The following is a 12,038-nucleotide window of genomic DNA, read 5'->3' as shown; positions in this document are numbered from 1 at the left end:
AAAGCCGAGAGGGAAAGTAGAGATTTGTTGATTGAAGCAGAGAAGTTTCAACAACTTTTCCAGTTAACTCTACCTTTAAGTTGCAAGGAGAAGTCAAAGGGAGGGGGGATTTACGCACTGTATGTACCAGCCCAGATGAGCAGCTCTTTTCCAGCCGTGGCTTTTGCCTGGTTTCGGGTACAGATTGCCTCTTTCTTCTCACCACTTGCCAGATCCCTCTCCCTCTTCTAGCACTGACACATCCCACCCTCCTTCCAGCCACCCCGACTGTTCCCAGCTCCCTGTGCTGTGGAGCTTAGAAGCTGAAATCTGGGAAGTAGGAGGGTTGAGAAAGCCCTGGGAAGTAAAGCGAGTTCATTCATTCCCACAGGGCTTCTGCCAGTCCTCCCAAGCGTCCCTGCCCTCCTCCCCAGGAAGGACTTTTGAATTGTTGGATGAATTTAAATTTTATCCCTAGTTTTAACTTGAGTCATTTTTGTTTGTGGCAAACTGCAGACTTCTATGGCTCTTTGTCCCAAAAGTATTTAGAGAATGTTTTGGTGTTTTCAGAATGCGAAATTAGTTTTTGAAAGTGGACAGTGGTTTTGTTTCCAGAGGTGAACATTTCTGTGGTAGAACAGAAGGTGAGGCTTTTGGAAATGAGATAAAAATCAAGAGGATATATTCTGAGAAGAATCAGAAATGAGAGACCTTTCAGAGTGACTGAGTGCACAGTGTGGGGCAGTGGCAGAGAGAGGAGCTTGAGATGAAGAACTGTGGAGACCTTGATGGTCACTGCATGATGGACGGAGATGGGAAGAACCCAGAAGAGACTGGTGAGCAGCGAAGGGGAGTCAGGAAAGTGGAGAGCTAGAAGAAAGACCACACAGGTTTATGGTGATAAAATAGCTGAGAATATAATAGGGGGAAGGTAAAGCAGCTCAGTGGGACAAAATCAGCTGGAAAGGAAATCAGAGGATGTAGTGAAACAAGAGAGAAAAACGAATGTGAGAAATGTGGTGCTTGCAGACCACTGGATGTACATGAGGGATTTCCTTCCCAGTGAGTGCCCTGTACCTGAGCTTAGGGGGAGAGTTGTTCTGGTGGCCACTTGGAAACCTGCTCCTAGGGGAATTGTGGAGTTTGTGTGCTTGTCTGGGAGTAGAGACAAGTCGTTGGGCTGCAGCAGGGGAGGGTGAATTGCTTCTCCACCGCTTTCTCTGGCCAAGGTTGCTGCAGGCAGAGATGGCAGAAGAGAATGCATGTGCTTAGGTTGAAATGGCACGTGGAGACCTGAAAGTGTCCCAGGGAACCATGGTGTAACACCTCTAAATGTCAGACTTTCTGAAGCACCTGAGATGTTCAGCACGTTCTGTAGGGGAAGGGGCTCCAGCAAAGCAATGGGACAGAGGACAGGGGGGTGGCTTTGGAGGCTGCCCTGGCTGCAGCACCGCAGCTCTTCTGACCCTGGTGGGAACCTGCCAGCAACATTCCGCAGGCTCTTCGATGTGTGACTTCTTTCATTAGATTAATCAAATGCTAATTTTGACACTTGAAGGGAGAGTCAAACCACTTAGTTTGAGACATTTCCATCTGAGCAGCAGAGGCTCCATAAGCAGCAGAGGCAAATAGGTGCATCTGTAACACAAGTCATCTGACATTGAAATATGTATCTAAGGGGGATGGTTTGCACCCATGTGGGATCTTCTCCTTTCTGATAATTAAAAAAAAAATCTTAAGTGATTAGATTACCTTGTACGTCTTGTGGCATTTTACCACAATTGACTATTTCCTGACTGATGATTTCAACAGAGACAGCCAGTCCACGTTAATTCCCCCTAGTCCTGAAATTTCTAGGGTTGCCAAAATCTTCCCTTTTTTCTCCTTCCACAGTTACTTAAGTACAGTATTTCCAACCCACCTCACTGCAGCAAAACACAGGAGTAGCATCACAAGAACGTACAGTGAGTTAAATAAAGCACTGAGCACAGCTCCTGCGGGCAGGGCTGGCTCCATCGTAGGTTCTATGGAAAAGGCCCAGCAGGGGGTTTAACCTTTGGCATAGAAGTGTAGCTTACATGAACCGTTCATGGCCTCTTTTATGTTTTTCCTCACAGCTTCCTATAGCCATCTGATGAATTCTGGGGTTTGCTCCCTGAGATAGACTTCTTACAGATGACTGCCAAGTCAGGCTTGTGCTTTCCTGTATTTTGGTTCTTCCATCCTGGATGCTGGTGCTTTTGCTTCCCTTGGAACGTAGATAGAGATTTCTGGCATATTGTAGCAATAGACCTTGCTCTGTGTGTGTGCCAGGCTTTTGTATGCAGAATTGTTTATATGCCAAATGCTTGCATTTGTCTATGCCGCTGTTAGGAACCAGAATGCCACAGCCTAAGTGGTGGCCGTGTGGTGGTGTATCTGGAGGTACAGAACCAAACTGCAATGTTAACAGGTTTCAGCCACTGTAGTTTGATATTACATCTGTCAACTAATGCGCTCAACTAATACTGTTTAAACGAGCAACTGCAAATGTTTGCTATTAGGTTAATTCAGTGGAAAAAATGCGCTTTCAACATACTTCTGTTAGAACAGAACTGAACATATCTTTCAGCTCGCGAGGGAGCTCTGCCCCCAGCCCTTTCCTGACTCCAGCTCATCCGTATTACTCTGGCAACACGGCTCTCCTGCTCTGCTCTCGCCTTGGCACAGCCCTGATTCCTGAGCTTCTTCCCCTCCGCCTCTGCTTGTCCCACTGAGCCCAGTGACACCCACCGTTCCCCAGTCTTTCTGCACTTGTGACAGCCACAGAACCCCCAGCTGAGCCCTCCCATGGCACTTCTCCGTGCCCCAACTTCTGAGCAACAGGATTTTTCACAACCCGATGCTCCTTGTCTCACCCGGGAAAGGCAGCAGAGACTGGAATTTGACAGAACTGGATCTAAAATGGATTCACCATGCTTTGCTTCCAGGCTTAAAACAGCCTGTGGCAGCACGAGCTGGCAAACCCCCGGCAGTGTGTGGCCCCTCAAATCTTCATGCAGGTTCAGTGAGATCCCCCCCCCTCACCCTGCAGGTGCTTGGCTTCAGTGCACGGGCTGTCCCTCTGCCACCCCGGGCCGTCCCGTGGCACTAAAGTGAAGCTCGTGTTAAATGCCTGTCCCCAGCCCAGAAGCAATGATGTGTCCCAGCGCCTTCCCAATCCTAGCCTGAGCCCTGTGGATTCAGTTCCAAGGAGCTGCTGTGACGGGCACACGTGGGCTGAGGTGACAAGGACCTAAGGCACTGCCCCGCTACTGTAAGAACTGAAGTATGCACGTGTGCTGCTTCCCTGCATACTCTGTGTAATTCTTCTGAACTGATTTCTCCCAAACAGAGCCTTACACCTGTGGAGCTTGTGGAATCCAGTTCCAGTTTTATAACAATCTCCTGGAGCACATGCAGTCCCATGCAGGTAAGCTGGGCACTTCGACTCGCTTAGAGCGGAGAATTAAATTCTGCGCTGACGCCTGATGTTGACCCCGTTGTGTGTCAATAGAGCTTTTTGTGCTCACCGTTTCCAAAGCCCCAGTAATTTCACCTGCAGCAAAAAAACCACGCAAAGGCTGGAGCAGACACAGCGGCTGCAGCAATGCAAGGCTCAGGGTGTACCGTAACTCCTGCTCCTTTCCCCAGGGAGAGGGGAAACATGGCACAGAGCACGTCAAACCCCCATTCCCTGTATCTGAAGGTATCCAGGGAATGCTCATTGCGTGAGCACTAATGGGTCACTCCTACAGCAGATGAAATCCCTCCTGCAGAAAGGGCAGTTCTCGTTGAAGCAAACAAAGCAAAAACGCTCACGGGGCAGCAGAGCCTTCGCCCACACAAGCCTTTTTCTGTGCTTGTGTCTCCTGGAGTTCTGCAGAGGACTGAAATGTGTTTTCGGGAGAAGAATTTGCTATTTCAGCAGTTGTGTTCATTTCCTTCTCAGCTCTCTTCAAAAGAAAATTCTGAGGAGTAGCTCTACTACTTTGTTCCCAAGCCACCTTTTTTGTTTTCTGTCTTAACTCATAGAAGACAATTTTAAAATTTCAAAGCCAAAGCTGTTTCAAAGACAACATTCAGAATATTCAAAAAAGTAGAAATGGGATTTTTTTCTCTATTGGCAGATTTATTATTTTTTTCCTCTTGAATGAAAATTCAAGTGAATTAACACAGGTTTACAAATTAATTCCCCTTCGACAGACCCGTGTTCTCCAACAGACAGCGGCTCTGTTCCAATACACAGTCAGTGCTTGCCTTTGCCTTCACTTTACAGGTGAGGCCTGAGTGGCACAGAAGGACAAGTGGCTTGAGGAAAAGCATAGTTTCCATTCTGTAGCAGTAATTCTTATCAAAGTTCTTATCTTGTTCTGTGTTTTAGTTTTAGTCCTAATTTTAATGGGTGTCCCTTGAGTTCTACGTGATTCCTCGGTTCCAGTTCAGTTGTCGTTGGCGAGTCTTAGCACAGGCTGTGTGTGTTCTGCAGCAGCTACTTTATTTATCATCTTTGTAATCTTCTGAAGAGACATTCAGGGTGATTTGTTATGAGCTGGGGTGAGCTTTGTGGATGTTACTCTCTGTTAGAGCATGAGATGGTTAATGTGGAGTAACTGGATGTTACACGGGGAAGCGGTGCAGCTTGGGGCAGAGGCTGCTGTCGCTCTGGGGTGTCGGGGTCTGTTCCAGCTCTCTGTCCACGGCCGTTTCTGCTTACCTCCAAGCTGCGTCCTGACCATCCTGTTCCTTCTTCTGCCCTCTGGGACTGGAATGCAGCATTTTGATTTACAGCTCTTGGTGACCCTGAGTAGAGGAGCTGCAAAGGAGGGCCCAGGGCTAAGGTGTCACAGGGGAGAAAGGCAGTTCACTGGCACGCTGTGAGCTGGTGCTGTCTGCAGCTTCTTCCTTCTCTCTTCTTTACAAATGACCCATGGCCTCTGGGCTTGTTCACCTGGTCACTGTGGACCCAGCACAGGGCTGGAGGGAGCAGGCATCTGTGATCCAACTTGTGTTATGTCAGCAGAGATACATTAATGGGTAAATCCCCTCTCCTCGACTCAGGATTACTCCTGTTAAACTCTGTATTTTCTCATCTTTCCCTGCTCTGTTTGTAAGTCCCTGTCTTCTGCTTGGCTGCCTCCCCGGATGTCTCACTGGCACAGTGACAGCAGGCTTGTCCGTGTCTTCTTTAAGTGCTTTCTCTAGGTGTCACCGACGATGCCCCCACTGAAAGCAGCCATCCCCTGCTCTGGCATCTCTGTGGTGGTGCTTCCCAGTCCGGGGCTCGTACCTCTTCCCCCAGAGGGAACAGCAGCCTTTCCTCCGGATCCGTGCAGCTGGGGGCGAGCAGCACAGTATTTGCTGCTGTGGGATGGGGGAAAACCAAAATGAAGAGGTGGGAAAGCTACAGGAAGGTTCGGGGGGTGTCCGGCTCTGGATGTTGTACTTAAGAGAGCAGCAGTGGAGATTACAGGGGGGTTCAGTTACTTGGGCCACAGTTTGTTGCCTTTTAGCCTGTCCAGAGCTTGGGAATGGCTATATCCAAGAAACAGCATCAGAACAACATCTCTGAAGTCTGGGAGTGCAGAGACCTTGCAGTAGTCAGCAGAATTGGTGGCATGGAATCCACATACTGGGGACATTGGCACAGTAGTGGTTTATACCATTCCATATACCTGGCTCAAGGAGTGAGGAAATGGCTTCAAGTTGCGCCAGGGGAGGTTTAGGATGGATATTAGGAAAAATTTTTTCACTGAAAGGGTTATCGAACATTGGAAGAGGCTGCCCAGGGAAGTGGTGGAGTCACCATCCCTGGAGGTATTTAAAAGCCAGGCAGGCATGGTGCTGAGGGACATGGGTTAGTGGTGGGCTTGGCAGTGTTAGGTTGGTGGTTGGACTTGATGAATTGAAAGGTCCCTTCCAACCCAGATGATTCTATGATTACAGGGATGCAGAGATACAAGAAATCCATATGGGTCACATACTCCCCCAGTTATTGTGTTCACAGTCCAGTTTGGCTTATTCTGTCCGATGCAAAGGCCTAATCTCTCCCAACTAAACGTGATGCATCCACTGAGCCCCTCTCCCGAGTGACTGGGGACAGGGAACGTGCTGCCGGCCTCAAGGAGAAAAAGCAGGGACATGCTGGCTCTTGAGTCACTCAGAGGGCTGAGCCTGTAGGCTGGAAGGTAGTAAGGAGAGATTATAGCTCCGTAAAGCCACACAATGAGAAGAAGCAATTAGAATGTAAATTGGATGCTGAAAGGCCGAAATAGAACAGCAGAACACCAGGCAAAGGAATTTGTTCTGTAATTACACTGTACAATACACAGCTCTGACTCCCTTTAGAGTACTTTGTTCAGGTCGAGTGCTACCATATAATGCCCTTCCTACAATCTAGAGCTAAAATAATAAAAGGACGGCTAGGCTGAACCTGGATTAAAGGATTGGAGGCATGAAGAGAAATTAAAGAACCATGATGTGTGTAGTTCACAGACTGCCTGATAAGGAAGATGAGGCTGAAATGCACAAATCTCATTAATGCCATATTGAATGCCAGCAGATATTTGTACATAATGTATCCCCTATTGTTATGAAATAGATAAAGAGCTGGGGGGAGGAAATATAGAGGGTTTCTCCCCACCACACCCCTCATCAAGTCAAGGAAGGCCTGAGCCATGAACGAAGTAGGCAACATCCAGCATTGTCCTTTGCCAGCCCATAGGCATTTGGAGTTGAGAACACTGTTGGCATTGGCTCAAGAGCAGTTGGTGTGGGCAGATGCTGGGAGAGAACTGATGTGTTGTATCTGATCACTGATGTTCACTGAGCACCTCCTGCTCTTCCCGTCTCCTCCACACCTGCAGAGACTGACCTCTGGCTGTAGTCCTGGGCCTGGCAGTGCCCCCGGGCATTGGCCACCACCAGTGGATTCCCTGGGCACATACAGCCCTTGAGGCAGTGCCAGAGTCTTCTCTGGTTCTGTTGTATCCTGGATTGCCCTTAGGTATTGATCCAGTCTGTGGCCAGTGCAGTGCCCAGACCCTAATAATAGTAATAACTGTGCAGTCTGTGGCTGTTCATCAGCAAGGTTTGTAAAAACCCAAGCAGTTAATGTCCAGAGCTGCTCAAATGGGAGAGGACTGGCTTGTAAGGAAGAGAGCACTGGAATTTCATCACATCGTTGCTTGTCCCTAGATCCTTGCTGGGCTCCCTTCTCTCCCGGCTCATTGCCACAGCTGAAGAAGAGCAGCGTTGCCCTCTCCTGTTTGTTCTGAGGGGCTGCCACTGCTCTGCCCAGCACCAGATCAACATGGGCTGCGGAGCAAAGCACCTCTGGGTGCCTTAATAAGGCATTCCGCTAATTGGTGCTCTGCTGTCCCCTGCGCTGGGGCAGGATTCGTTTCACTGGGTACTGGTGTGCTTGGGCTATAGATACTGCACCTGAGCTGGTCAACTTGGACTCCCTTTATAATCAGTGGAGAAGTCATTGACTCCAGGTGAGTTCAGAGCACGATGGATCTTACACTACAAGAGACATCTAGTTCTGATTGGGTGAATGAATCACGCTCTTGAGCCTGTTTTGCACCACTGAGTGTAAAAGGAGCCCCAGGGGACCACTTTGAAGAGAGGTGTGTCTAATAGAGGTGTCAAATTAGGTGAGGTGAGGTGAGGCCAGCTGTGATGAGTAAAGGACCTGCTTTGTCTTCTTTGGTTTTAATTCCATCCTTCTGCTTAGCGTGGTCATCAGTCTTTCCATCTTTGTCCTTCCTTTTCCACCTTTCTTCATTGTGCACTTTATTGTTGCTTCACAGCCTGTTTCAGAGCCCAGTTTCATACTGAAGCATACCAGAACTAGAAAATATCCTCTAGAGGATGGGGAGAAGTTCTTGGGGCACAGGAGAAGAAAGAACATGGATATGATACAGAATTTAGTCATCTTGACTGCATTTCCTTGAAGGATCCCATCACCTTGGCAGCCAAAGAGTTTAGCCCAGTTACACAGAAATGGGAGCACGAACACCAGGACCCCCGGGGCAGTTGGTACTTGCAGCGATACGGAGGAACAGTCTTTGGTCACACTCCAGAATTTCTTTTTGTTCCCAGTCTGAGGCAGCTGTGAGCAGCCCAAGAGGAGGTTATCCTTCTCTACAAGGGAAGGAAACCTTATATGAGGATTGTAGATCCCTAGAGAGGGGTTGAGGATAGCTTGAAAAACACAGTATTTAAGAGCAAAGAAAAGGGAAGGCACCTGCAGCGCAGAAAGAGGCAGTGAGGCAAAAGAAGGATAAATGTTTGTTAAACCTCCTTTCATTTCGAAAGTAAGGAAATGGCACAAGTCAGGCTGCACCAGGAACATCTGTGCCTCCTGGTGTGCAGCTTCACTTGGTCGGGAGACATTTCTCAAGGTGTGCTCATGGCATCAATGTCACTGGTGCACAGAAAAAGCCACTGTCATTTCAGCCACGTTTTGGGAGGTGATAGGTTGCAAGTCCAAAGCCAGTTTTTAAGGTTTCTGATGGTCCTGTGCCATCTCACTGAAAACTGCTTCAAGGCTACGGAGAATGTAGTAGATTGGTGTCACCTTAGTTAAGGGAACCATGAGTAAATGCTAAGCAGATGGGTACTGTTTCCCCCGCTTTGTGCTTTAAGCGTTATTATCTTGTGCTTCTAACACCTCCCTGTCTCTTGCCCGCAGCTGACAACGAGAACAATATTGCCTCTAGCCAGCCCAGATCACCTCTAGCTGTTGTTGAAGAAAAGTGGAAACCACAGCTCCAAAGAAATAACGCCAACAATAGTACGTAGTTTGCTCTTCTGTCCCAGCCTTACCTGTCTGCTTCGAAGAGGTGACGGTCAGAGAGGGTGCAGCAGTGACGGGCATCACACAAGGCCCTTGTCCTCACCTGACTGCTCTTGATTTCCCCCGTAATTCATGTACCACCCTGCAGAGCACAGCAACCGTTCCCGTTACAGGAGCACTCGTATGCAAAAAGTACTGGGAGCCCTGGGGAAGCAGTAGGAAAAGTTTGTGAGGAAGATGCAGTTGGGAACTCACGGAAAAGCTAATTTCTGATCCAATGTCCGACTTCCCAGCCTGGGGTTAAAATTAAACCAGTTGTTGAGGTGTGACATCGGCATAGCTTGTCATGACCTGTGCGGGCAGGCAGCCAGCGCCTGGCTTTACCCCCAGCTCGTCTCAGAGCTTGTGCTTCCCCACGCGAGAAGGTAAAACACGGCCCTGTAGGAAATCGGTCCTGAAGCACTTGAGCAGTCTGAGGAAAGGGTGATACAAAAACATGGTGCTTTTATCTTCTGGTCTGGCCAGAAATTGCGTTCACGTTGCCTGAAATCAGCCACAAAAAGTGGGGTTGCTGGAGTTCAAAGGAGGAAATGGAAACTTGGGCTTCAGCAGTGTTTGAGGTGGTGGAGGAAGTTGAACACTTCACTGGAGCAACTCCTCTTAAAATAACTGTCTTAAAAAAAAGGCTCAAATCACAAAAATGGAAAGATGTCCAGCTTTCCAGCTGGGTTGAGCTGTGACCACCAGCCCATAGACATGGATAGCAAACAGCGCACATGATTATAACTTATGTCGGCAGCTCCTCAGTGAACACCCCAGAGATGCCGTTGGTTAAGGCAATGTGAGTAAATAGTGTGTGCTCTGCCTCGGTCTCCATACCAGGGGAAGCATGCAGATAAGCTCCTTGCTGCTCTGAGCGAGAGCAAGGCCTGTCCCTCGAGGTTCCTCTGTCCAGAAACCTTTGGGGGAAGAAATCCAGGGTTGGAGATGTCTCTGCCATCATCTGGGCATGTTCCACCTCCTCTGAGCAGACCCACACCCTACCTCTCTGGGTCTTAATTGTTTTGTGACTTCCTTTCCTCTCCCGTTGCAGAGGAGCAATTCTCATCTGGTGCTTTCTCTCCCTCCTTGTATTTCACTGCAGCATCGGCGAGTGGCTCAGTAGGGAACAGCGTGATCCCAGAGAAGGAGCGGCAGAACATTGCCGAGAGGCTGCTGAGGGTGATGTGCACTGACCTGGGGGCGCTGAGTGTGGTGAGTGGGAAGGAATTCATCAAGCTGGCCCAGACCCTGGTGGACAGTGGAGCTCGCTATGGTGCCTTCTCTGTCACCGAAATCCTTGGCAATTTCAACACGCTGGCTCTGAAGCATTTGCCTCGGATGTACAACCAAGTGAAGGTGAAAGTCACCTGCGCGCTGGGCAGCAATGCATGCCTTGGCATCGGTGTCACTTGCCACTCGCAGAGCGTCGGCCCCGATTCGTGCTACATCCTGACAGCCTATCAGGTGGAAGGCAACCACATCAAGAGTTACGTCCTGGGAATTAAGGGCGTTGACATTCGAGATAATGGTGATTTTATTCACCACTGGGTACAGAACGTGCTCTCGGAGTTTGTGATGTCGGAGATCAGGACGGTGTACGTCACGGACTGCAAAGTCAACTCCTCTGCGTTCTCCAAGGCAGGCATGTGCTTGCGTTGTTCGGCCTGTGCCTTGAACTCGGTAGTGCAGAGTGTGCTGAACAAGCGAACACTACAGGCTCGCAATATGCACGAAGTGATCGAGCTCCTGAATGTCTGTGAAGATCTGGCAGGATCCACGGGCCTCTCGAAGGAGACCTTTGGCTCCCTGGAAGAGACCTCTCCCCCTCCCTGCTGGAACTCGGTCACCGACTCCCTCCTGCTGGTCCATGAGCGCTACGAGCAGATCTGCGAGTTCTACAGCAGGGCCAAGAAGATGAACCTCATCCAAAACCTGAACAAGCACCTACTCAGCAACCTGGCGGCCATCCTGGCACCGGTGAAACAGGCCGTGATTGAGCTGAGCAACGAGAGCCGGCCCACCTTGCAGCTGGTGCTGCCCACCTACGTCAAACTGGAGAAACTCTTCACTTCCAAAGCTAACGATGCTGGCGTGGTCAGCAAACTCTGCCACCTCTTCTTGGAGGCGCTGAAGGAGAACTTCAAAGTTCATTCAGCGCACAAGGTAGCCATGATCTTAGACCCTCAGCAGAAGCTGCGGCCCGTCCCACCCTACCAGCATGAAGAGATCATTGGCAAGGTCTGTGAGTTGATCAACGAGGTGAAAGAGTCCTGGGCAGAAGAAACAGAATTTGAACCTTCAACCAAGAAGCCTCGGGCAGCAGGGGAAGCCACAGGAGCTCAGGAAGAAGATTGGTTCGGGAAAAATGAAGTCTATGATTACTTGCAAGAACCTCTCTTCCAGGCCACCCCTGACCTGTTTCAGTACTGGTCGTGTGTTACCCAAAAGCATACGAAACTAGCCAAGCTAGCCTTTTGGCTCTTAGCAGTGCCTGCTGTTGGTGCCAGAAGCGAATGTGTAAATATGTGTGAGCAGGCTCTCTTAATCAAAAGGAGACGGCTACTCAGTCCAGAAGACATGAACAAACTCATGTTTTTGAAGTCCAACATGCTTTAAGACTGTCTTTTAATTAAAACAAAACTTTAAAACACTGTTCCAAACAAAGAAAAAGAATTTTAAGTTCTAAACACTGTGGACCTCATTATGAATGCCCCTGGAAACCAAGTGCTTTTTTATATATATATAAAAATATAAATATATATAAAATTAAGTTTGAAAGGAAAGCTGAGCACGGGAGAGAGACAGCCCTCTGCCAGGAACGTGCTCCTTTCCATAGATAGTGTGTGGACTTGACAGACTTTCTAATGTTTTCAAGTGGGCAGACCAATGGGAGGCTGATGTTCTAAAGTCTTCAGGCAGCTGAGATCTAAAGTGACTTGAAGTTTCTTTTGTTTCTCCTCCACCCCACCTTTCCTCTTGTCCCCTGGGCCATCTTGCCATGGATAATCAGACTGCATTGAACAGACCAGTTCTGCACTGGACTTTGCTCCTTTGAATAACTCTACACCTTGAGGGCATTTGTCTGCAGCCTTCTTGACACACGGTGCATGTTATCAGGGCAGCTGTGTTTTATGAACACCAGTATCTTTAGAAATCAGGAAGGGAGACTTTAAGGTTTTTTTTTTTAAATTTATTT

At 48.8% G+C, this 12,038-nt stretch overlaps 1 protein-coding gene across 1 annotated transcript in view; it reads left to right on the top strand.

Moving 5' to 3' along the window:
• The window catches only part of ZNF618 (zinc finger protein 618), a 174,302-nt gene extending 162,803 nt beyond the window's left edge, over window positions 1-11,499 (top strand). The window contains exons 14-16 of the mRNA XM_074161371.1: window positions 3,353-3,430; window positions 8,696-8,797; window positions 9,945-11,499. Coding sequence (XP_074017472.1) covers window positions 3,353-3,430; window positions 8,696-8,797; window positions 9,945-11,458 — 1,694 coding nt within the window. The 3' untranslated portion in view covers window positions 11,459-11,499. The remainder of the gene's footprint in view (window positions 1-3,352; window positions 3,431-8,695; window positions 8,798-9,944) is intronic.
• Window positions 11,500-12,038: the final 539 nt, after the last annotated feature.

This window comes from Numenius arquata, chromosome 19, assembly GCF_964106895.1.
Source record: "Numenius arquata chromosome 19, bNumArq3.hap1.1, whole genome shotgun sequence".
In the NCBI taxonomy this organism is placed as follows: domain Eukaryota; kingdom Metazoa; phylum Chordata; class Aves; order Charadriiformes; family Scolopacidae; genus Numenius; species Numenius arquata.
Note: the sequence above shows the minus strand (reverse complement) of the source record. Positions and strands in the feature narration are given on the sequence as shown.